At 38.6% G+C, this 27,308-nt stretch overlaps 1 protein-coding gene across 1 annotated transcript; it reads right to left on the reverse strand.

Moving 5' to 3' along the window:
• Positions 1–604: 604 nt before the first annotated feature.
• Dnajc8 (DnaJ heat shock protein family (Hsp40) member C8) lies at positions 605–24,141 on the reverse strand. The gene is made up of 9 exons (XM_005317682.5): positions 23,999–24,141; positions 21,254–21,355; positions 13,495–13,551; positions 10,304–10,370; positions 9,627–9,721; positions 7,926–7,997; positions 4,171–4,262; positions 3,217–3,292; positions 605–1,423 (listed from the first exon to the last, which is right to left on the reverse strand). Exons 1-9 carry the CDS (start codon positions 24,074–24,076, stop codon positions 1,301–1,303), a joined length of 762 nt encoding a protein of 253 aa, XP_005317739.1. The 5' UTR covers positions 24,077–24,141; the 3' UTR covers positions 605–1,300.
• Positions 24,142–27,308: the final 3,167 nt, after the last annotated feature.

Raw genomic sequence — 27,308 nt, forward strand, 5'->3', positions numbered from 1 at the left:
GGAAGATCACTTGAGCCCAGGAGTTTGAGACCTGCCTGGGCAACACAGTGAGACCCCTGATCTCAAAAAAAGGAAAAAATGACAACCATCAACTCCGGAGGCTGAGGCAGGAGGATTGACTAGTTCAAAGCCACCCTCACAACTTAGTGAGGCACTTAGCAACTCAGCGGGACACTGTCTCTAAATAAAATACAACAAAAGGGATGGGGATGTGGCTCAGTGGTTAAGTACCCCTGGGTTCAATCCCCAGTATCATAAAGAAAAAAAAAAATGACAAAAAAACAAACAAAAAAAATCAGTATTCTCATTTTACACAGAAAAAAAATAGTACACTGGCAACACTGATTTGCACTATGGTAGCTATTCTAAACACACCAAGGATAAACCTTCCCTAAGAGAAGCCACAGTCTTTGTGTGTGAGGTACTAGGGATTAGGCCTAGAGGCTCACACCTGCTAGGCAAGCACTGAGCTACATCCCCAGCTCTCCTTTTGCAGGTGAAGAAACTGGTAGGGAGCTATGTATGTTCAACTCCAATTTCAGGACTAGAGCAAGCTAGACAAGGGACCCATCTTTGGAATAACATCCGAGGGAGAGTACATCAGTGGTTTGGGTATAAAAATTTATTATACATAAAGAATATTACCACTAACGAATGCAGACAGGCTAGGACACAATGGTACTGGATGGAAGATGGCTAGCTCTTTGGAACAGGTTTATAAGTAAGTGGCTCAGTGCTTCATGCTGATTGGTCAGTCAGACAGAAGGGCACATGCCAAATACAAGAGGACTTCAGGGCATCAAGCGACTGCTCTGTATGCCCACACTGCCTTCCTTTTCTGATCCGGGGCTTCAAAAGATGGCACACCCAGAAACAAGAACTGAGGCAAAGGGGCTTCCTAATGCAGCCCAGTCTTGTCTCTGAAGTCACAGCAACACCACTGTAAGCAATATGTTTAATTGGATGATTTCCACAAACTATGGAGTTTCTAACCATCACAATTCAGTGAAGTACAAAACATTAAGTTACAGGCTGTGGGAAAGAAGGCAGCACCAATGGTGGCACCTTCCAATCCTGGTTGTTCTAAGGGTAACGGGTGGGGGGAGTCTTTTTTAAACAGAGCCCCTCATTTCAATGTACAAAAGAATTACTCTGATCGATATTAAATTGTATTGAAAACAAAATGGACTAAAAAGCAAAACTATTCTATGTTGGGGTGGAGGTGGGAGGAAAAGAATGAGTCCTTCAGAGCAGGAAGGAGAGAGCTGGGGGAAGCTTCTGTGGCTGTGACCCAGGAGGGTCACTCACGCTGCTCCATTTTTACTTTCGGTGGTCTCAGGAAGGTCCGATTTTTCTTCTCTTTCTTCCCCTTTGTATTTGCTTGGAAGTTTCGCCAGCTGTCCACCCGACCATCTCGACTTTCCTAAGAAGAAAGAAAAAAGAAGAACAAAACAAGTTTGAGATGAGGAGACTAATTAATAAGAGGAAGGACCTGACCCTGCCTTGCCATCTGTCCACCCTCTGTAGCCCAGCCCAGTTCAGCCCTCTGGAATAATACAAGAATACAACAAAGCCAAGCTTTCTCCCACTTCCAGGGGCCCAGGAGTCTAATACCACCTCCCAGAAGCAAGTGAGTCACAGGTTGGAAGAGAAGGGCACAATGAGTAATACTCATCACAATAATGAGGTCCTCATTTGTTGGAGACCTCTGGGCTAAGTGGTCAGCATACGTTCTCCTTTTTTTTTTTTTTTTTTTTCAGAGCTAGGTATAGAAGTCAAGGCCTGGGACATGCTAGGCAAGTGCTCTATCACTGAGCTACATCCCCAACCCTAGCATATGTTATTTTTAACCTTTACTACAGTATGTACTGCAACTAGCATTTCACAAATTTCTCTGGATTTCAGAAAGGTCACACAGCTAGTCAGCAGTCCCAGCCATTCTTTCCACTACACCTTCCTATTGTTCTCCTGAACTTGGATGAAGGCACCAAAGCCAGCTGTGCTGAGAGGGCCACAGAATCTATATCTTATTATCAAGGGACATGCTCTTTTCTTTCTTTTCATACATGGGACAGAAACAAAGTCATCAATTCTAGATAACCAATGTAGCGTTCCTTGCGACAAAAACACTCAGGGTCACTCCAGGGGAACTAGGCTGTACAAAATAACCACACAAGAGACAGAGATACCTTTTTCTTTGGGGGTCCTGTCGTCACTCCTCTGACCTTAAGGGTCCACAGAAAGAGAGAGTGAGTACTGAACCCTTTTACTGAGGTAAAGCCATTCAAATGAGGCAAGGGGTCAGGTTTCAGGAGTGTGAGTCTAGCTTCATGATGTATCCTGTCAGCAGGTTGACTGACATCTAAGAAAGCCACACCCAAAGGAAGAGCAAGAGCAGGGGACCCACAAAGGGCATTTCCATGGAACATTCTATCCCAATAGGGCAAAGGGGTAATATCACAAAGGAACAGGTGATCGTAGCTCAATCCATGGGGCTACAGGAAAGACACCATTCTGCTACTTCGAGGATCAGGGCAATATCCAGGTCACTATGAAAGTGACTAACAGAGTCTGTTGCGATCACAGGAAGGAGAATGCCAGTCATTCAGGGAGACCGCCTCCAACAAACCAAGCCTGAGTCCTAAATTGTATAAAAGAAAGACCAGTGGGTGGAGCTATAGATCAGTGGTAAAAATGCTTCCCTAGCATGTCACAGACTCTGGGTTCAAGTCTTAGCACTAAAAGAATTTTAAAAAAAGACAAAGAAGGAAGATCAAATGATGCTATAACCCAGAAATTGACCAAGCAGTTTAAGTATATAACGAAGAATATCAAAGAAGAGTCAAGTTCAAAAACCTCAAATCTCAGCAGGAAAGACACAGGGGTCACAAGGACCTCAGTTTCTACTAACAGTCCTCTAGGTAGGGTACTACACTATGTTTACCCCCTTAAATTAAATGCACAATCCATTTTTCTTAGGCCCACTTTGCAGCTTTGCCTACCACAATTTCTAAAAAACTACTTGGGGATCCTCATTGCCCCTGCCAAAACTACAGAGCTTATGAGGTTGAGTCAGACCAAACTCAACCTCTACAGCTCCCACTCTTCCCCACATACCCCATTTCCCTCTGTTTGCCCTAGTAGGTCCTGGGAATGCCCCAGGAACCAAGTTTCCTTATCCTGAAATAAGAATCCCTAGCCACTTTAGCAGTTTACCTCAAAGTTTTTCTGCCATTCCCTTTCTCGTTTGGCTTTTTCTTGAGCTTCAATCTCCTCTTCCCTTTGTCGTTTCCTAGTGGAAAAGACATAAAAAAAATATTTATGTGATATTTACAAATTGTGTTAACTATAAAATTTAAGGTATGTCCCTACAGAAGCAAACATATAAAGTCAATCAATTCCTTAGAAGTTTATAAGACGGCTGTCTGGAAAGGGCTCAAAACATTTTTGTGAAGGTCTCATTCTAAACATGCAAATGAGACTGTGGGCAGGGGTTTGGGAAGGATGTAGCCATCCCTGTTATAAAGAAAGATAAGGTAATCAAACCTGGCCTTTAGTAATCTAAAATGTTTGGTTTAGCCAGCAACAAAGTTATGTTGAGAACCACCTTATTTCAGAGAAATGAGTTTCTTTATCAAAAAGATCTCTGGACAACACCCAATTCTAAAATAACATATCACACAACCTCAACTAGCAAAATCTAGTTACTGCTGAACTCCAACCAACAATACAAAATACAGGAACCAAACTAGCCTCCACATTTCTGATGATATGGAGGCTAGTTTGAAATCATATATTAGTATAAATGATTACATTATACAATATTATATACTCACCAAAGTTGCAGCTACAAGTCCCATAAAAGGTTCTGGCCTCAGTAACAATGGCCTTAATTACCGTGCCTATTTTATTCCAGAAAGTCAGGAAGAAACACACAATACTTCTGAGTAAAACTAAAATCCCTAAAGGACAGGTCAATTTAATATTTCCCAAAAGTCAAACAACACTTCTTACCATGGTAATTCAAAATCTTGGCAATTTCATATAACTATTTTAGACAGCCTCTTAAATGATGTACTACCCAATTCCTTCATTAGGAAAATCCCAAGAGACCAAAGTTAATTAATTTAGGCATTTAGATATAGCTCAAAGGAATGTACAGATGTGTACCTTTCATGCATCTCTTTGGCTTCTCTCTCTTTTCTTTTAATTTCCAGCTCAGCAAAGAGTTTCATGGTCTGTTTATATACTGCTTGTTTGAACTACAAGAAAATTAAAGACAAAAGAAAATAAAATTAAGTATTTTACAACAACTTTGAATCAAGTACTTGCATTTGGAACCCAAGACAAAAAGCAGATTAAAACCCAGCAATGAAAAAAGATTCTTCAGAGAGAACCAGTTAACAATGCTGCTCTTTTTTTTTTTTTTTTTTGAGTGAGAGAGGAGAGAGAGGAGAGAGAGAGAGAGAGAATTTTTAATATTTATTCTTTAGTTCTCGGCGGACACAACATCTTTGTTGGTATGTGGTGCTGAGGATCGAACCCGGGCCGCACGCATGCCAGGAGAGCGCGCTACCGCTTGAGCCACATCCCCAGCCCCAACAACAATGCTGCTCTTAGAAGATAAATCATCTGTCAACCTAAGAGATCTTTCCTCTTCTACCACACACACAGATGGCACCAGGAATCTGGCTCTGGCAAAAAGCTCTTAAAAGAATTCTATACTCTATTACCACCACTTGATGTTTTAGAGGGTACTCTCCTCCAAAGAGCTTGTAAAAATAATTTTTACTTTTTTTCAAAAATATTTTACAATTATCTACTCAGCCAGACCAAAGCTAGGCAGTAAGCTGGTTGCTATGAAACTGATAAGTCTCAAGGGTCTATTAATAAGGCAGAGCTACTTGTTACCCCTCCACTATAATTCCCTAAGGGACAAAGTCACCCAACATAAAAATCTGTATTTCCACCAAGCACTGTGGCAAATGCCTGTAATCCCTGCAATTTGGGAAACTGAGGCAGGAAGATGGCAAATACAAAGCCAGTCACAGCAACATAAGGAGACCCTAAGCAATTTAGTAAGACTCTGTCTCAAAAATAAAAAGGGCTGGGGAGGTGGCTTGTTCAGTGGTAAAGTACCCCTGGGTTAAATCCCAAGTAACCAAAAAAGAAGAGTCCGTATTCCCCAGGTTTCCTGGTAGCTAGGTATGGCCCTATAACTTAAGTATTATTTAGTCTATGGGATGCAAGGAAAAGGGATATATACAACTTCTGGAATGCTTTTTGAGGTTCTTCCCCCTTTCCTCTATTCTCCTGTTTGGCACATGGGTGAGCTGATGAGACAGACATCCTGAACTATGAGGATGGGGCAACATCCTTGTTTATAAAGCAAAAGAACAGAGTAGTCCAAGACCATGGGTGACACACAGTATAGAGCTGCCACACCAGCAGCGACCCTCCCCAACACTATCATACAGGAGAGACAACAAATCTCTATCTTGTTCAAACTACCACCATTTTGTATCTCAGTTGTATGCACCTAACACAGTGACAAAACTGATAATACAGCATTGAGGAAAAGACACAGGAGTAGTAGTTGTTGTTTCTGATGCTGAGGATCAAACCTAAGGTCTGATACCTGGTACACAGGTGCTCTACCTCACTCCCAGCCCACAAAGAGCCTTTTTAAAAAGTGTATTATAGGGCTGAGGATGTGGCTCAAGCGGTAGCACGCTTGCCTGGCATGCGTGTGGCCCGGGTTCGATCCTCAGCACCACATACAAACAAAGATGTTGTGTCCGCCAAAAACTAAATAAATAAATAAATTCTTCCTCCCTCTCTCTCTCTCTAAAAAAAAAAAAAAAAAAAAAAGTGTATTATAAGCCAGGTACAGTGGGGAATGCCTATAATCCCAGAAGCTCAGGAGGCTAAGGCAGCAGGATCGCAAGTTCAAAGCCAACTTCAGCAATTTAGCAAGGCCCTAAGCAATAGTTAGACTCTGTCTCAAAATAAAAACAGAAAAAGGCCTGGGGATATGATTCAATGGTGAAGCATCCCTGGCACTCTAGCACCAAAGAATTAATAAAAAATAAATATCTTTTTAAATTTTAAGTGAATTATATAACAGCCTTAAAGAATTTATAAAAATTGGGCTGGGGATGTGGCTCAAGCGGTAGCGCGCTCGCCTGGCATGTGTGCGGCCCGGGTTCGATCCCCAGCACCACATACCAACAAAGATGTTGTGTCCGCCGAGAACTAAAAAAAAACTAAAAAATAAATATTAAAAATTCTCTCTCTCTCTCTCTCTCTCTCCTCTCTCACTCTCTCTTTAAAAAAAAAAAAAGAATTTATAAAAATTACAGAGAAATAAGTGAAAGTAAGTGACCTAGCCTTATCACACAAAGTTATTAATAAAACCTTAGTCCCGGGGCTGGGGTTGTGGCTCAGGGGTAGAGCACTTGCCTGGCATGGGTAAGGCACTGAGTTCGATCCTCACCACATAGGAGTAAAGTAAAATTGGGGTGTTGTGTCCATCTACAACTAAAAAGTATTAAAAAAACAAAAATAAAAACAACACACAATTCCCTCTCCACTAGCTTTCTTTCTCTCTTTTCTCTCTCTCTCTCTCTCTCTCTCTCTCGCTCTTTCTTTCTTTCTTTCTTTTTGAGAGAGGGTCTAAATTGCTCAGGATCTTGCTTAATTGCTGAGGCTGGCTTTGAACTCCTGCCTCAGCCACTGGGATTACAGGCATGCACCACCCCAGCTTAAACCCAGGAGCGCTTAACCACTGAGCCACATCCCTAGCCTTTTTTTTTTTTTTTTCCTTAATTTTGAGACAGGATCTCACTGAATCTCTTAAGGTCTCACTAAATTGCTAAAGTGGGCTTTGAACTCATGATCCTCCTGCTTCAACCTCCCCAGCCATTGGGATTACAGGGATGTTACCATACCCAGATTTCCACCAGCTTTTAATTCTTTAGTTTCAGGAGTTCTTAAGAATAACTGGGTGCAGTGGCACACACCTGTAATCCCAGCAACTGGTTCAATCTCCAGTACCACAAAAATAAATAAATAAATAAAAAGCCAGGTGCAGAGGCGCAGCTTGTAATCTCAGTGACTTGGGAGGCTGAGCCAAGAGGATTACAAATCCAAGGCCAGCTCCAACAAGTTAATGAGGCCCTGTTTCAAAATAAAAAATAAAAACAGCTATAGTTCAGTGGTCAAGCACCCCTAGGTTCAATCCCCAGTAACACCCCCTCCCCAGAAAAAAGTAGAATCTCCCTTAACCAATGTCCACTAAATAATCCATGGGTTATCTAAAACCCACTATTTTCTCTGCAAAGCATCACCTGAAGCACCATGAACGCCCAGGACCAACAGACAGACAACTGTTACCAAGGGTTGGCTATATTCTTCCCAAAGCTTTCTACGACAGCTATAATTATTATAATAGCTACAGGGATTTAAATCTCAGAAATTGATGAATATAGTTATAAAATAAATGCTTGTTTCTTTGAAAGATCCATTGCACTTGAGTTCTAAAAAGTAATTGCTGGTGAATTACATAAAAGAAATCTGGAAAAGACTAAAAAATGAATCACATTTATTGGATTGCTTCAAAAAGAAACCAAGTTTACAGTATACTTCAAAAGAAATTAAAAGTAGATAATATTTGGTGAGCGTGGCTTATCCAATAGTCAACTGCAAACTCCAGTCAACAGATGTACACCCAAAGTAGTAGTGACAGTCCTTCATCAGAGTAAGGTGAATGAATGTAAAATTATGTTTCAGTGTACAATTATAACATTTTAAGTTAAAATGTTTACAGCACATATGCATCTTTTTCAGGCCTCCCTCTCTTTAAACCCACCAATCAGTGCACCCAATCAAACAAGATAGAGTGGCTTTTCTCATATCTAACTTACCAGCTCAGGATCATCTTCCTCTACATTTATAGGTTTTCCTTCCTTCTTTAATTGTTTTTTCCGCTCTTTTACCTAAAAAGAATTTTTTTCATCAGAAGATGAGCACCCACACTTTGAGATTACCAATGCGCTGCACACATCTGATGTGTACACTTTTCTGTAGATATAGACATAAAAGGAAGTTTACAGTAAGAAACAGCAAGCCTCCCCTCACCAAAACAAACAAACAAAAAACTTAGCAATGCAACTAAGGAAAACTAGGAATATTAGGTCCTTTCTCTAACCTCATCTAAAATCCAATCTACCAGAAAGGATGAGAGAGGATCTGGAGGATCAGCAATTCCTAAGACTGAGTCAGATCCACATAGCCTTTGCTACGCTGAATAGATTACCTGTTTACTTTTCTTGACTTGTGGTTACACAGTTACAGTAATAAAAACTACTACAACAACAAAAACACTGCTTGTCACGTTTTAGAAGAAGCTACAAAATTGTGGCATAAGTGTAAGTAGGATTTTTTTTTAGCATTTCTACAACTACATTCTTATTCCTTTTCACTGTGAAACTCCCTGAAACCAATAATTTTCACATCACATTAACTTATATTTTTATCACTTTAGCCACCACTGAGTCTTAAAAAAAAAATCAAATATACCTATTCACACAAGATTGATACCATTGCATTAAATAACCTATTATATCATCCAAGTCAAGTGCATTCCAAGCTCTGAAAGGCCCTACTGCCACCTTGTGGTAAAGAAGTATAAGGGTGACTTTCTTACAGGTAAAATACAAAAAGGAAGGGTTCCTTAACTACTACAACGACTTAAGGAGAAAAGGTCATGCACTTTTCTGATATCTACTAGGATTGGACCTACAGGTGCCATTTCCAACACATGACCAGCGGGATGCAGTTATGGTCCTTCATCTTTTCTTTAAATTTACTTAATTCATCTAAATTGAATTCTTCTTCTTCTTCTTCTTCTTAATTATTATTATTATTAAAGTTCTATTTCAGACTCCAAAGCTCTTCAAAAGGAAGGTCACATTCCACATTCACTCACCATTAAAACAGCTCTTATAACAGCCTTGAGATTCTTGCTCCAGCAAGTAAAACATTAAAGACCTTTCTTACCTCAAGCATGCCTCTTCCCGTCACTTATAAGATTTATAAAATTCCCCAAAAGCAAAAAACAAAAACAAAAAACACCAGCCATATCTGAATTTCTTTCAACTGAGTCCTTTCCAACTCTGTTATTAACATGAATATGTACCTTCTTTAAAAAAAAAAAAAAACTTTACTCAGATCCCCTAGCCAGCACTTCTCAAGTCCATGTTCCAAGCCCTTCATAGGGACAAGAACAAAAATCAAGAATCAAGCATCATATCACACAGCTGAATCACTTTTCTACTATGAGCGGAAATGTGGCAACATGTAATGAGCAGCTCTGTCCACAACACAGGACTGTTTGGGAAAGAGAGAAGCAGTATCCTAGCCATTCCTTATCCTGAGCTCTTCTCTTGGGGTGAATTTTAGCTTTAGGCACACACTATTTTTCACTACAACAGATCTGTGGTGGAGACCACATAAGTAGTCAGAAGTAATGCTAGTAGGCACTACTATGTTACATTTACCCTCTTACATGGTGCCCAAGGCTTGCTGATACTTCCTATAAACACAGCAGCACTATAAATACTTACAGTGTGTTCCACGTATTCTTTTCCTGCCTGAATTACATCCAGGGCCCTCTTCTTTTGTTCCTGATCCAGTAGCAACTTGTAAGCTTTGTCCACAGCTAATGCAAAACATTGAAATTAACTGTTTCTGCAAACACCCTCTGAAAATCTGAACTATACTCAGGCAGTGTAAATGGACTTGTGCTGTCTAAAAGCATTCCCTACTTTGTTAAATTATTTACTTGTTAAACTAACTTTTTTTAAAAGCACTGATCTATAACAATAACCTTGAAAGCTTTGGAAAAAATTTAGTACACCCTCAAGGCTAAATACACCAGATCTAGATTAAAACTCAAGAGATAAAATATTTCCTATTTTTTTATATTCAAAGAAAAAAAATATCCTATGCAATAACAGTCTTGTTGGCACATAAAAGTTTTAACAATATTAAGGTCTACTTTTTCTTTTTTTGCAGTGCTGGAGATCAAACCCAGGGCCTCATGCATGATAGGCCCACTAAGCCACATTCCCAACCCCCAAAGTCTACTGCTTAAATAGCAACATTAAACAACTGTTTTACTGAAATCCACAGCCTTTTCATGACCAGAAAATAAAACTATAACATTCTTTTTCAGAACAAGGAACAGTTAGCTCCTAGCATTGAAAATATATTACTCAGAAGCAGGTAAATTTACAAATACCTTCAAAAGCCTTTTGTGCTCTATCAGCATCATCTTGATTTTTGTCAGGATGCACCAATATGGATAACTACAAGAAAAGTTAGGATCATCAATAAGAGAAACATTTGGTAACTCTTGGAATGCATTGTATTCCCTTTACTACACAAAATGCTTAAAAATACTATGACCAAAAAAGGCTCAGTAGGAAGCATTTTCAAAATTTTGACAAATCTCATCAAATACCCCAAAATATTGGTCTTTAACAAAATTAAAAAAGTAAATGCACAAGTGGGAAACATATACGCAAATCTGAGACCAAATGGAAGGCTAACATGAAGATGTTATAAAAATTCAGGGGAAGAGGGAAATCAAAAAGTACTATTTTGATCCTTATGCTGAGCACTGAGGGGGACAAAGCAGGTCTGAGAAATCATCTTTCCTAAAAGAAACTTTTCCTAAAAGAACCCCTAATATAAAATAGTGGGTCTCAGTTCCAGTTACACTACAAACATCTTTTCAAAAATACAGATGTCTACTTTCCACCCCCTGACCTGAATATCTGGCACCTGGACTTCGTAAACCTCTATTACAACAGGTTTCAGATAATAATAAAGAATTATTGTTAATTTTGTTAGATGAGATAAGCAGTTGTACAAGAGAATGTCCTTTATTTTGGGGGGATATATACTGAAGTATTTAGGGGTGAAGCATCGTGGTGTCTGCAATTTACAAATGATTCAAAGATATACAGTTAATGAAGTGAATGCTAGACATAGATGTTGGGTATATGAGTATTTTTGTTCTTTCTTTTTAAAATATAAAATTTTCATAATAAGGGTTGGAGGTGTGGCTCAGTGGTAGAGCACTTGCCTAGCATGTGTGAGGCACTGGGCTCAATTCTCAGCACCTCATATAAGTAAATAAATGAAATAAAGGTCCATCAACAACTAAAAAAATATTTGGAAAAAAATTTCATAATAAGAAAGTGAAAAAAATAAAGAAAACTTACACAGGTGATTCTTCCAGACACCTGTAATTAAGATACCTGACATAATGTTATTGACAGACAAAACCCAACTTTTTCAAACAAAGGAACTGTTAAGGAACAAAAACAAATGGGAAATTAGGCCATTATACAAAAGGGCGGGAGGGGAATACAAAGCTAAATTGAGCATTACTAGAGCCATAATCCTGTGGTCTAATTTCCAACTTAAATCACTTACTAGTATGAGACCTTGAGTCACTCATCTAACCTCTATCTGCCTCAGTTTCCTGCTCTAGAAATGGAAGAATATTAGGTACCTATATCTAAGTGGGTTGTTGAATGAATGAGATTAATATAAGTAAAGAAATTAGCATAATCGTAAATATTGACAATAGTTAGTATATAAGAGGACATGATAAACACCAAGACATTCTAAGTGCTTTAAATACTTACTCATGAATTTTACAAAGAAAGTAACAGGCATAAAGGTTTAAAGAAACTTGCCCAAGTTCACTCATACTGCTTGTGGGTGATACAGTCAAGATTTAAACTAAAGTCATACAGCTCCAATGCCTCTCTTGTAAGGCCATATAATAATTCAATAAAAATTCTTGACTCTTAATGAGTTCTTAAATACATAAAAAGCTGTTTAGATTAAGGACTTGAATGCTTGCTTATTAAATTGGAAAAACTGCTAATGCATTATATGAGGAAGCAAGATTTTTGGAAAAGGAAAAAAAGTCAAATTTAAGTGCAGAGTAGAGCTCAGAAAAAAAAAGTTATAGAGTTATATAATGGGAAATGACTGAGCAGGCAAAGATAAAAACAATTTTGGCTTAACAGTAGATCAAAAGATGACTATGAGTCAGCAATATGGAGAAAATTCACTGAAGAAGCAAACATAATACTGAATATTAACAAGCACATCATACAAAACTGAAGTATTACATTCAGTTAGGTACTATTAAAATATGAAATACATCAAAGAAGTTAGGGAAGGTTACCAAAAAGTATAAAACAGAAAGCCCAAATATGTGGGGGGAAAAAAGAAAAAAGAAATCCAGGCACGTTTTTTTCAGTAATAGTTAATGAATTCAGTTTCAGATAACATTGCAAATATCTTCGCAAAATGACTAATTTTTAACTTTGAAGTATCCTTGGCATGAAATTAAAATATGATTAGTGTATTTTAAAAAATAAATATAATAAAATAGAAAACCCTATTTGCAAAGATAAATTATAAGGAATATCATCATTCAACTCCTAGGTTATTCAGCTATGAAAACTGAGACTGTTTTCAAAAAAGTTACTATAAAACTTTGTAGTTCAAGTCATTAAACATAAGAATGGCCAAGAATCAGAGGCTGATAGATCTACTTTCCTGGGGAATTTTCAAAAAGAACTTTAAGTCAGGCAAGGTAATGTACACCTGCAATTTCAAGCTACATAGGAGGGTGAAGCAGGAAGGTCACAAGTTCAAGGTTAGCCTGGGCAACACAATGAGACCCCATCTCCAGTTAAAAGCACTCTCAATGTTAAACCAGGTATTTCTTAGGTATCTACGTAAGTTGGGAGATAAAATTGAAAAATAAGAAAGGCACCATGGTACACACCTGCAACTCAGCAACTCAGGATGCTGAAACAGGAAGATCACCTGAGAGTTCAAGGTCTGCCTGGGTAACATAGGCAGATCCTTGTCTCTTTAAAAAAAATTATTGAAGATCGAAGTCTTAAAGATAAAAAGGTGTTATGAATCACTTTAATGTGTTCTCTCCTACAGACAGGGGATTTAGTAAGCATGACTCCATATAAATTCTACTAGTCTATTCTTAATTAAGGGGCTGGAGAGATTCTCTTTGGATATAAAATTCATTCTATTCACAGGTAAGCTAAAGTCATTAAATTATTTAATATCTTTTATCATTATGAGTTTTTTTTTTTATTGGTTGTTCAAAACCTTACAAAGCTCTTGACATATCATACTTCGAACAATAGTTTCAAGTGAGTTATGAACTCCCATTTTTACCCCAAATACAGATTGCAGAATCACATAGGTTACACATTCACATTTTTACATAATGCCATACTAGTTTTTTAAAGAATAGTTATCTAGTCTTAAATTGGGGAAAAAAAGTTTAAACTTTGGCCCAAAAGTATCAGGTTGAATCATATGTTTTACAGATTTTTCAAAAGATTCAAACTCTATTACAGGAAAATAGTATTGTACCTGCCGAAACCTCTTTTTTATTTCTTCATCTGTCACTTCTGGATCTATCTGAAGAACCTGCAAGAGTCAAAATCAAAATTGTAAAAAGATTAAATAATTTATATTTGAGAGGTAGCCAATAATTATATTTAATAGAGCTGGGATATATAGATCAGTCAGTGATAGAGCCCAGCATGCACAAGGCCCTGAGTTCAATCTCCAGCAACACATACACACACACACACAGAGTAAAATTATAATCAGCATTTAGAACAGTACCCTTTGTTCTAGAACACTGACTGGCACATAGTTCTAAAAACTGCTCTAAATAATGCTAACTTTCCATCAGAAAATAATTTACCTTACACCCAGAGACATATTTTGTTTTGTTTCTGTGGTGCTTGAAAGTAGAATCTATTTTCAAGGCAAGCACTCAACCCCTGAGCTACTCCATAGCCTAAGAGACATTTCTATATCATGAGAAAATATATTTCTCCTTCATTTGTTAAGTACCAGCCATCCCACCTCCCTTTATTCTTTACAAATGTAAATAAAGCACAGCAACTCAGAGAAAAAAATTACACCCTACCTGATTTTCATCTCAGTAAGAAAAGATCACTTTGTAATTTACATAGCCCAATGACTCTCAACCCTGAGTGAACATGAGAATCACTGTGGAAACCTGTGAGCAATACATGAGACCCACTTTAGGAAAGTCTGATTCCAACTCTGTAGAGGTAGAGTACAGACAAATGACAGGGACATCTATATTTTTTGAGCAACACTGTTTCAAAAAAAACAAATTTCATCACTCTTCTCTAACCTGATGCATTCTGGTGTTGACATTCCCTATCAAGGACTCTGACCTCATCACCACAAATATACTCATTCATTCAAATGTTCATCTTATAATTACTACCTGAATATATTCATATGTACTAGAAATGCAGAAATAAATAGGGGGAACTTTTTTGTTTTGTTTTTATTTTTGTTTTTGGTGGTACAGGAGATTGAACTCAGGGACACTCTACCACTAGTCCTTTTTTCATTTTTAAGACAGGGTCTTGCTTAGTTGCTGAGGCTGGTTTCAAATTTGCAATCCTCTTGCCTCAACCTCCCAAGTTGCTGGAACTATAGGCATGTGCCACTTCACCTAACAGGGGCACATATTTTAACTGCTATAGTAAGTGCTTTTTACAGAAGAGAGTGGTATAAGTAGATGAGTTCGTAGTGCAGTCCATGGGTTTCACATAGCATGTTTATTTGGTATTTAGGGCCTGAGGATGGTGCCAAAAAAGCAGAGGTTAAAAAGAATGTTAGAAATACTGAAGAATAGGCCCCACTTTGGCCTGAATAAATTATAATAAACATTTTAACAAGAGTCCCATATGATCTGTATCATAGTAGAGTTTGAGACAGACCCATAAGGAACGATGACTGAGGTAGAAATAAGTACATTCCAAAGTTAGTAGAAATGAGGATTGGTTAATAAGGAAAGCAAAGAGAAAAAAATGAAAATAAGTCTTGAAATAAAAATAAAGAACAGAAAAATCAAAACTGAAAAAAGGTCTTTGAAGCAGAATAATCATTATTGCATTAATAAACTATTTTTTCCTAATCCTGGGGATGGAATCCAGAGGCACTCTACCATTGAGCTATGTAGTCCTAGCTCTTTCTTGTTTTTGAGACAGAGTTTTACCAAGTTGCCAAGGCTGACTTCAAACTTGTAATTCTCCTGCCTCAGCTTCCTGAGTCTCTGGGATTACAGGTGCACACTACCACACCTGGTTTTTAAATTAACAGACTTTTAAAGGGTATAACAGGAGCATACCCATTCTCAAATACTAGGCACACAATCAAGGATAAGGGAGAAGTGAGACCAACTACTTCAAAACAAAAATTTTCAAGAGTCAGTGTACCCACTGATATCTTCCCAAGGGAAAAAGATTTGGGGGCTGGGGATACAGCTGAGTTGGTAGAGTGCTTGCTTGCATGCACAAGGACCTGGGGTCTAATCCCCAACACCACACCACACACACACACACACACACACACACACACACACACACACACACACAGAATTGGGAGTCACTCAATGAGAAGAGCAAAGCCATTTAAGATTACCAACAAGGGGAGGTTAACTTTACATACAAAAATATTCAAAGGAGAACCATTAGTTTTAGGGAAAAAGCTTAAGGACCCTAAAAGGTATCCAAAGTGAATGATAAAAAATGGAAATTCTCTCATCTTCACAAAAAGGTCTCTAAAAAAATTACAGTTTAGAACTAATCATGCCAAATGTACTCCATAAATCTTGGTAGGTTCTTTTAAAAAATATATATTATGGTGTATATTTGAGTTTTGTAGCATGTCATGGGATACACACAGATAGAAAAATGATTACTATAGTGGGTCAGTTAAAAGCATAAAATTGCTATACAGGAGATCTGGGGGACAACTGGGGCCATTTGAGTGTGGATTATATGCTGGATAATGTCTTTTATTTATTTATTTATTTATTTATTTATTTTTAATGATACTGGGATTGAAACCAGGGACACTGTAACACTGAGCTATATTCTTCCTTAGCCCTTTTTTAAAGATTTTATTTTGAGACAAGGTCTTACTAAGTTCCTTAGAGCCTCGCTAAGTTGCTGAGGCTGGCCTTGAACTTGTGATCCTCCTGCTTCAGGCTCCCAAATCACTAGAATTACAGGCATACTGCATCATACATGCCTGATGATATAATTTAATCAATTTTTTTTAATGTGTGGTAATAGTATTGTGGTTATTTGGGACAGTATTATTGGGTTTTGTTTTAATTGTAGATGAACACAATACCTTCACTTTTATTTATTTATTTTTATGTGGTGCTAAGGATTGAACCCAGTGCCTCACATGGTTAGGCAGGCACTCTTATCACTGACCCACAACCCAGCCCAAGTGTTCTTGTTTTGGGATGCATGCTAAGGTATTTAGTAATGAAGTGTTAGAATATGTACAGCTTGCTTTCACACATATGGTAAAAAACAAACAAACAAACAAAAAAAGACCCCACAAACACACAAAAAAAGTTATTTTTCCAACTTTATATCATATATGCACTAATTACTGGCAACAAATATTCACCAATTGCCTTCAAAACTAATCAACTCACAATGGGTACGTTGGCACATGTCTGAAATCCCAGTGACTTAGGAGACTAAGGCAGGACTGCAAGTTTGAGACTAGCTCAAAAAATAAAGAATGAGACCCAGTCTCAAAAAATAAAGAGGGCTGGGTAGAGTGCCCCTGAGTTCAAACCCCAGCACCAAAAGCACACAAAACTAATTCAACCCTCAGTCTTTTTTTTTTTTTTTAATATTTATTTATTTTTTTTTTTAGTTTTTGGCAGACACACTTGTTTGTATGTGGTGCTGAGGATAGAACCCGGGCCGCACGCATGCCAGGCGAGCGCGCTACCACTTGAGCCACATCCCCAGCCCCTCAACCCTCAGTCTTTAAAAGTTGAAAGTAGCCATTAAATAGTGAAAATAAATGTTTTACACCTGTCACCCAAACCTCTTTGAAATCAATTTTCTATATTCAGTACAAACTTCAGAAGCACTGAAGACAGCTAGATAGAGTAGAACATAAGATTCTAGAGTAGAACATAAAAAGTAATCCTGACAATAATGAGTAACACCAGGTTGCCAGTATGGCTCTAAGAAAACAAAGAGGTGCTAGGAGCAGAGATGAAACCTGTAATCCTAGCTACTTGGGAGACTGAGGCAGGAAAATCAAAAGTTCAAGGTCAGCCTGGGCAACTTATTGAGACTGTCTCAAATAAAAATAAGGCTGGGGATGTAATTCAGTGGTAGAGTATTTGCCTAGCATATGTGGAATCCTAGGTTCAATCCCCATCCCTGGGATTAAAAAAAAGCAAACACTTTTTTTGTGTGTTCCAACTCTGCAAAGGTTTATTGTAACTCCATTGTGCTTCGGGCTTTGGAGATATAGTAATGAGAGAGATGCAGTGTATTGAACCTCAAAGAGCTAATAAATCATCACACTGTGGGGCAGGAAGAAGACCTTACTGTGGCATTCAGAGAAGTTCCTGAACTCAATTACAGTAGTCTCCTTTGTATCTTCAGGAATGTGCTCTTAGTTCACACCTGATTACAATTATAGTAGTCTCCTTTGGTATCTTCAGGAATGTGGTCTTAGTTCACACCTGAACTCCCTGACCGGCTAATAATGTGTAAGTTCCAGAGTCTTGTAAAATAAATACCTTGAAATCCTAATACTGAACAGGATAAACAGAAAAGGTCTGTGGATCTGGCTGGTGGATCCTTATAATTTCAAAAGGAGCAAAGGACAGAGTACATCTAACCTTAAGGAAGTGGAGGGAGGGCCTTTTTTTTTTTTTTTTTTTAATTTATTTTTAAGTTTTCAGCGGACACAACATCTTTGTATGTGGTGCTGAGGATCGAACCCGGGCCGCACACACGCCAGGCGAGCGCGCTACCGCTTGAGCCACATCCCCAGCCCAGAGGGAGAGCCTTTAGATTAAGAATAATCACAGAAGCTGGGCTTGTGGCATACCTATAATCCTAGCTACTGGGGAGGCTGAGGCAGGAGGATCGTGAGTTCACAACTAGTCTCAGTAACTTAGTGAGGCCCTAAGCAACTTAGTGAAATCCTGTCTCAAAATAAAAAATAAAAAGAGCTGGGGATATGGCTCAATGGTTAAGAACGCCTGGTTTCAATCTCCAGTACCAAATTTTAAAAAAAAGAATAATTGTAGAGCCAGGCACACCTGTTATCCCCGTGAGTTGAGACTAAGGCAGTAAGGCCAGCCTCCACAAATTAGCAAGACCATGTCTCAAAACAATTTTTTTTAAAGGCCGGGGATGTAGTTAAGTGGCAAATATCCCTAGGCTCAATCCCCAGTAATGAAAATAATAATAGTAACAACTATAGAATTCCTAAGAAAGATGCTTACATAATGGCTTAAAGAAATGTGTCCAAATAAAGAAAGGTAGGAAGGAGGGGGTGGGGTTATGGCTCACTAGTACAGTGCTCGCCTAGCATGCGTGAGGCACTGGGTTGGTTCCTCAGTACCACATTTAAAAAAAAAAAAAAAAAAAAGAAAGAAAGAAAGAAATGGCAGGTAGGAAAGAAAAACACATGAACAATGCTCCCTAGATAGAGATTTCTGCAATAAAACTCTCAGACTTCCAATCTAACTTTTCCAGTTTCTATCTGTTGCTCAGTAAGGACTATTGGAGGATGGCAAGTTCACAGCCAGCCTCAGCAACTTAGCAAGGCCCTAGGCAACTTAGTAAGACCCTGTCTCAAAAATTAAAAAAAAAAAAAAAAGAGTCTAGGGATGTGGCTCAGTGGTTAGCACCCCTGGGGTTCAATCCCCGTACCAACTAAAAAAAAAGTTTGAGGACAGCCATCACTGCAGTGTCTCCTCTAACTAGAAAAAGACCAGTATGCACACCTTTGTAGAAGATCTGATTCATTTAATGTCTCAAGAGGTACTACATTAAAAAACAGAAGTCACACATTTTTCTAATGGGCTAATAACACATAATTCTGAATCAAAAAGTAACTTTAGGGCTGGGAAGCTATAACTCAGTGATTTCAATCAACAGCAACATCCCCCCCCACAAAAAAAAAGCAACTTTGTAAGGCAATCACATATACTAATACATATACAAAGTAGCTGACATGTTCATATGAAACATAACAGACAATAGTTCTAAAGGACAGTCATAGAATCTTGCCTAAACATAACTTCACACCTTCCTGAGGATGCAACTCTATCTTCACATATTCAGAACTACTTACTATGCTCAGAACAAGAGCTATGAGGCAGTTGGTTCCACTTCTAGAATGATATCAACTACTAGCGCACTAAAATTCTAGCTTTTACCTTGGTCCCCAATAATCTGTCACTTTTCATCAAACAGATGAAAATGCCAATGACAATTAGCCCTCTGTAGTCACAGGTTCTACATCTATAGATTCAATCAACTATATGGATCAAAAACCTTTAGAAAAACAGCTGGGGTTGTAGCTTGCCTAGCATGTGTGAGGCACTGGGTTCAAATCTCAGCACCATAAGTAAAGAAAATATTTAAAAAACAACAACACAACATTTAGAATAAAACTGCATCTATATTAAACATAAAGACTTTTTCCTGTCATTATCCCCTAAACAATATAGTACAATGACCACTTAAATAGCATATATACTACAGTACACAGAGAATGTGAATAGGTTATTTTCTTTTTTTTAAAGAGAGAGTGAGAGAGGAGAGAGAGAGAGAGAGAATTTTTAATGTTTTATTGTTTAGTTCTCGGCGGACCCAACATCTTTGTTGGTATGTGGTGCTGAGGATCGAACCCGGGCCGCACGCATGTCAGGCAAGCTCGCTACCGCTTGAGCCACATCCCCAGCCCGTGAATAGGTTAAATGTAAACAACACCCCATTATGTATCTCAGATTTTCCCTCTATGAATATTATGAATATAACAATATTCACTTTTCCCCCTATGAATATTATGAATATAACAATATTCACTTCAAAATTATTTATAAATGTCAACAGTTAGAAGCTAGTTTGAACCTGTCATAATAAAGAAATTATTAAATATAATAAACTTTTTAAAAATGTTATAAAAGGGCTGGGGATGTAGCTCGAGCGGTAGCGTGCTCGCCTGGCCTATGTGAGGCCCGGATTTGATCCTCAGCACCACATACAAACAAAGATGTTGTGTCCGCCGATAACTAAAAAATAAATATTAAAAAAATTCTCAAAAAAAAAAATGTTGTAAGAAAATATTTTTAGGGCTGGGGTTGTGGCTCAGCAGTAGAGCACTCGCCTAGAACGTGAGAGGCCCTGGGTTCGATCCTCAGCACCACATACAAACAAAGATGTTGTGTCCGCCGAAAACTAAAAAATAAATATTAAAAAAAATCTCTCTCTCTCTCTCTCTTTAAAAAACAAACAAACAAACAAAAAAACAATATAATATAGCATAAAGTTGGGGCTAGGGCTATAGGTCAGTGACGAAGTGCATTACCAAGGACCTGAATTCAATTCTCAGCTCCTCCAGCTCCCTCCAAAAAATACTATGAAGTGTATGATCCTATTTTTAAATAAAACAGTTTAACAGGAATGACTATATCTCTTAGATGGGATTAAACACAGTTATTTATTCTTGTTTGTTCTATTTTTTGCCTATATTTGTCAAGGCTGGTCTCAAACTTGTGGTGCTCCTGCCTTAGCCTCCCTACTCACTGGAATTTCACACTTTGTTTTACAAGTAGTTTAAATCAAGGACCCTAAATTTTTAAGGCTAGCTACCCCTTTACATCTGAAAATATTGTATATTTTGGTTGCTAAAAGATAATGGAGGGGATAGGGCCGTGGCTCAGCAGTATAGCACATGCCTAGCATGTGTGAGGCACTGGATTCGATCCCCAGCACCACATAAAAAAAGGTAAATAAACAAATAAAGGTATTGTATCCATCTACACCTGAAAAAAAATTTTTTAAAAAGATAATGGAGAACATTTCAAAGGCAAAGACCAACTCATTTTCTTTAACATGCTGCCTAACTGTGCTCACAGTAAAACTACTCAAGTTCAAAGACAACCTACCTACTGCATAAACTTCTTTACTACAGAATTTTCTGAATTCCAACAGATACAAATTAACTGTGTGTTCTGATATAAGTCTGCCTGCAGATATCAGAGAGACCATGGCAACATCAATCAGCTCACCTCAAATGGGTTCAAGTTGAAATAAGAGGAACCAGGACGGGTCAATCTTTCAATCTGATTTTTGGACGTCAGAACTGAATCTCTCTTCTCTATTTGTTTCACCTAAAGAGGATTAAACAATTCATTAGTAACCTCAATAATAAGCTCAAAGTTATCTTAACATAATACTCAGTAACATGTTCAGCAAACAATTATTTATACATCTATCATGTGCAAGATATTTTGCTAAACACTGAGGAATAATTACAACAGCTACTATTTATTGAATTTCAATAACATAATAATTTTACATGTATTTATTAATCTAAATAATCCTACTCGATAGGTATTACTATTATCCCCATTTTGCAGATAAGAAAATAGACTTAAAGAGGTTAACCAACTTTTTCCTAACTTTGTAAAAGTAGAATTTTTATCCCAGCAGTTTGACTCTAGAACTGGCATCAAACTTCTTTTTCCCTTAAAAAAAAAAAAAAAAAAAAGATTCAAAGAGTAAGACACTGGGTTCAATCTCAAGCACTGCCTTCCCCCCACCCAAAAAAAAGGATTTGAAGATAAATAAGTCATGACCACCACCCTCAGTTTCCACTCTAATGATGAAAGATTCACTTGTATATGTTCACACTTAATTTACAAATTTTTATTTAAAAAAAAATATAATGGTTAAAATGAATCATGAACTATAAGCAGCATTAATAACCCCGAGGGAAGGAGCAAATAACTCCTCCCACATATCTCTAACAGAATTAGCAAAAATCCCTGTCTGGAAGACAATGCCAAGGAGAACAAACACTAGGTAGTCCTGCGGAAACATCCTAGGTGCCACTGTCAGGGTTGGAATGCTGGCTAGAATGAATCTCTAGTATGTTTTCTAGCATCTATGGTCAAAACAAGGTTGCAAAGAATTTCAATAACATAAAAAAGCCATTCCTTCTCACCATCTTCTCTCTTCACTCTAAAACAGAAGGATCACTCCTATCATACTCTCTAATCCTCTTTCCCAGACTTATTTTCCTCACAATACTTATACTCATAACCCTTATTCCTACTTACATATTACACTGTATATGTCTATGGTCCTTCTCTACAGAATGCAAGCTTTATGAAGACAGGATCTTTTCCTGTAATTCACTACCATATTCCCAGAACCTAAACAGAACAGTAGTGCATGGCAAGTGCTCATTATATAGTGGTTAATGACTGAAGACTTTCCTTAGGCACTTTCTCCCATCCGATTCAAATAAACAAAGGTTGCTACTTTTTTAAATTAAGAGATGGTAAATATGGGGCTGGGGATGTGGCTCAAGCGGTAGCGCGCTCCCCTGGCTTGCGTGTGGCCCAGGTTCGATCCTCAGCACCACATACCAACAAAGATGTTGTGTCCGCCAAAAACTAAAAAATAAATATTAAAAAAAAAATTCTCCCTCTCTCTCTCACATTCTCTCTTTAAAAAAAAAAAGAGAGAGATGGTAAGTAAAACAAGTCCCAATAAATTGCTGAGTCATTAGAAGTCAATAAACTTTAGTATCAGGGCATGGACCTGTATATATTTACACTCAAGTGAAAGTATTTCAAAAGGACAGATTAAAAAGGATGTGCTAATTCATGGTTTTAAATGTAATACTATGAAGAAGATACTATGTAACAAGTGCCATTACAAATCCCAGAGTTAGCTGGGTTGTAGCTCAGTGGTAGAGCTCTTGCCTAGCACACAATCGAATCCCTGGATTCGATTTCCAGTACCACAAGGGGAAAAAAAAAAAAGTTTGCAAATACCAGATATAAAAGATAAATAAGGCATGGTCCACAATTTTAATTAGCTCACAACTATTTCCTCATATCCATACCCTCTTACAGAGATCCCATCTTCAGCTTTAATTTAATTCTGGGAAAGATTCTTGTGCTTTATATTTTGTAAAACCCTTTCTTATATGTTAACTCCCTTAATTCTAATGAAAATTCTTGCTTTAATATTAATTTCCTTGTTTTATAGTCATGTAAACTGATGACTGCCAATATTAAGGCCCTGAAAGAATTCAACCCAAATCAAGTTAATTGCCTTGCAAAACTTCAACCTGAGGGCCTTTGAGTCCAAACGGTATGCTTTTCTTTCATATATTCATTCATTTACTCAACAAATACTTAGCAAGCATCTACTGTACCCTAGGCGCTGGAGATGCAATAGTAAATAAAGCTCGGACCAAGCATGCTCCCGTCCTGACACCAAGTTGTTACCTGCTATAAGATCCCGAACAAATTACTTCACCTCCCTACACCTCAAGTTTCTTATCTGCAAAATGGGGGGGGAGAATGTAATGCCTACCTGTCATGATGCAGTGCCTAGTGTTGGTGAACCACAGAAATAATCACTAATACAACTCACTACAGAGGAGTCATGGCTTCTGTTTAGAATAAGACAGCTAAGTCACCCCCACTAAGGGCTCAATCTCTGCCAGCCCAAGCCTCCAGGTCTTAGGGCACTGTGCCCGCGCTCAGGCACCTCGCTGGCCACACTAGTATTTTCCCTCCAAACGTCGGGCACCTATCACTCATACAATGCAAGGGGATTCCCCCAGCAGCTATAGCTGCCAGAGGCGCGCACACACCCCCAGACCCCGCTGCCCCAAAGGCCGGACAGGAGGAGCCGGCCAACGGTCCAAGCCAGGAGACCCACTGCCTCCGTCCACTGCGAAAAAAGGCCCGAGTGGGATCTCCAGGCTCCAGTATTCCTCATTCTGTGTTCACCTCACTGTAAAAGGTCATAAATGCTTCCTCTGTGCTGCCTCCGCCGGCCGAAGCCCCGCTCTCTCCTGAAGCCGCCATTTCCCCGGCCCAGCCACCACGTGACCCTTCTGCGCAGGCGCTGCCTCACGTGATTCTCACAAGCCCGCCTCTCTGGCCCCACCTCCCCCACCCAGTCGCGATCCTTAAAGGGCTCCAGCTCTTAAATGCGCATTGTTGAATTGCGGTGAAACACTCACAACATATAGTTGGCTGTTTTTTTTTTTTTTTTTTTTTTTTTTTTTTTTTTTTTTTTTTTTTTTTTTTTTTATATTTTTTTTATTTTTTTATTTTTTTTTAAAGAGAGAGTGAGAGAGGGGGACAGAGAGAGAGAGAATTTTAACATTTATTTATTTTTTCTTAGTTCTCGGCGGACACAACATCTTTGTTGGTATGTGGTGCTGCTGAGGATCGAACCCGGGCCGCACGCATGCTAGGCGAGCGCGCTACCGCTTGAGCCACATCCCCAGCCCCAGTTGGCTGTTTTTAAGTGAACATTTCCGTGGGTGTTAGTACATTGACAGTGTTGTGCAACCACCACCTCTATCTACTTTCAAAATAATCACCTCAAAAGGAGATTTGGTATCCATTAAGCAGTTACTCTCCATTCCCCTCCTCCCCAGTTCTTGACTGCAACTGATGTGTTCTGTTTCGATGAATTTACCTATTCTGGATATTTCACATAGATGGGAATCATACAATATGAGACTTCTCTGTATATGTTCCTTTCATTTAGCATAATATTTTCAAAGTTTATTCAAAGTCTGTTATGTATCAGAATTCCACTTATGGCTGCATCATATTCCACTATAGCATTTTATACCACAGTTTGTTTATCTGTTCACCAGTTCATGGACATTTGGATGTTCCCACCTTTTGACTCGTGAAATATTACTGCTTTAAACAGGCATGTACACTATTTGACCACTGTCTTTTTTTTTGGGGGGGGGCGGGTTGGAGGATTGAATCCAGGGGTGTTCTACTAGTGAGCTTCACCCCCAGCCATCCCTTTCTAATTTTGAGAAATTTTGAGGCAGGGTCTTACTAAGTTGACCAGACTGGCCTCTAATTTGTGATCCTCCTGCTCCAGCTTCCTGAGATTACAGACATGTACCACCACAGTAGGCTGTGTACTTATTTTCAATTAGGGGGTGGATATATACCTAGAAGGGGAATTGATCAGTTATATAACTCTATATTTTTGTAGTGCTGGGGATTTTTTTTTTTTAATTTCTTGTGATGCTGGGGATTGAACCCAGGACCTGATATGTAAGGCAAGCACTCTACCAACTGAGCTATATCCCAGGGATTTAATCCATGACCTCATGTATGCTAGGCAAGCAATCTACCACTGAGTCACATCCCAGCCTGATAATTTTGTATTTAATTTTTTGAGCCACCACTAAGAGTTTTTCCACAGCAACTGGTCCATTTTACATTCCCACCAGCAATGTATGAGAGTTCCAATTTCTCCACATTCTCACCAACAGTTGTTATTTTTCTTTATTTATTCTATATTATGGCATCCCAGTGCCTAGATAGATCTCTTGCACAAGCTCAGCAAGATCTTCCATTGGACGTTCAGCCTAGGAGATGATCAAAAAGGAGCAGTATCACCAGGCACAGTGGCACATGCTGTAATCCCAGCAGCTCTGGAGGCCAAGGCAGGAGAATCATAAATTCAAAGCCAGCCTCAGCAACAGCGAACAATGGGCAACTCAGTGAGACCCCTTCTCTAAATAAAATACAAAATAGGGCTGGGGATGTGTCTCAGTGGTCAAGTGCTCCTGAGTTTAATTCCCTGTACAAAAAAAAAAAAAAAAAGCAGTATCTGAGAACTAGAGAGTTCTAAACTGGAATGACACACGACACTCATCTAGAAACACACATAATTATTATTATAACTAGATAGTGGTCTCACAAGATGTTATTTCCACCAGGAGCAGTGGTATACACCTGTAATCACAAGCTTCTGAAGAGACTGAGGCAGAAAGATTCCCAGGTTCATGGCCAGCTTAGGCAATTTAGCCAACTTGAGCAATGACCCTGTCTCAAAAAAAAAATTAATAATAAAAAAAGGGCTGGGGATATAGCACAGAGGCAGGGTAGATGCCTTTCATGTGTGAGGCGCGCACACACACACACACACACACACACACACATTATTATTTCCAACTTTCTTTCTCTGCAGGTTTTCTTAAATTATCTGTAATATACACTTGAAAATATGCCCAGCAGCTATTTCCTCCCATTGAAGGCATATCAACCAGGGCTATCATTTACCCAACCAAAAAAATGGTCAATAAAAACCAGTTCTATTTCATAGAACACAGGTTTTTTCACAATAATGAATAAGATAGATAATCTGACCTGACACTTTCATTTTTCTCTTCTTCTAAAGGAAAAAGAAACTGGGCCCAGAGATAGAAAACGACATAGGCAAAGGCTGTGAACTTCATGAAGATAAAGACTCCTGTTGTCTTGTTCACGTTATTAGATGGAAGGAAAGTCAAGGCAAAGCCTTCTTTAGACTCATATTAATGTTCTTTTCTATTCTTCAACCACATTACCAAAAAGTTCAGTTATCAAGCCTGTTCAACAGCATGTTAACACAGTTCACAAATATCAATTCACTACCTACTTAAGGCCCTGATGACTTCACAAGTTTAAATGTGGAAGTAGAGAGAGACAGAGAGCACAAAATAGGGGGATGTGATAGAATCGCTGGTCATAGAATGACTGAGGAGGTCAGGAAAGATTTCCAAGAAGGTGAAATTTAAGCTGGGACTTGTGACTGAAATGTCAATGCAACAAGAGAACACTGAAACCTCCTACGAGATAAACATGATTTCTTGTGTATTAAATCGGGGCGTGTTGGAGTTCGGTGTACTGGACCTCAGCATCCTAGAAATCGGTTCTAAACCCTCCTGCTCCCCATTTTATCGATGCCAGCAGGAAAAGAGGGAAAGGACGCTTCGAGTTTTTAGTAATACCGACTTTAGGATTGAAAGTACGTGGTAAGGGCAGATGTCACGCCTTAGTCCGTTGGGTCTAAGAACCGAAATTTCGGCTTTAGTCACTATTACCCTCTTATCCAACCTGCTCTATCAGTGTTCTCCAGTCCTTTGGCATCTCAACCCTCTTTAGAGGTTGGCTAAAAATAAACCAGCCTCTCTCTGGATTTGCAGTTGCTCTTTCAGGAGCCCCGCCTCCTCTCTCTCCTGATTCGTTACTCCTATGTTCGTCCCGCCCCGTCACCGAATAGATTGGCTGT

The sequence above is a fragment of the Ictidomys tridecemlineatus genome, chromosome 11 (genome assembly GCF_052094955.1).
Source record: "Ictidomys tridecemlineatus isolate mIctTri1 chromosome 11, mIctTri1.hap1, whole genome shotgun sequence".
Classification (NCBI taxonomy): domain Eukaryota; kingdom Metazoa; phylum Chordata; class Mammalia; order Rodentia; family Sciuridae; genus Ictidomys; species Ictidomys tridecemlineatus.

Bases quoted from the DNA above. Each gene is read 5' to 3' on its own strand.
- Dnajc8 (XM_005317682.5), bottom strand. From the start codon at position 24,076: ATGGCGGCTTCAGGAGAGAGCGGGGCTTCGGCCGGCGGAGGCAGCACA. The intron at 13,552-21,253 runs GTGAGCTGATTG...TGACTCTTGCAG, and splicing joins TCAACTTGAACCCATTTGAG to GTTCTTCAGATAGATCCAGA. The intron at 3,293-4,170 runs GTACACATCTGT...CTTTTCCACTAG, and splicing joins GCCAAAGAGATGCATGAAAG to GAAACGACAAAGGGAAGAGG.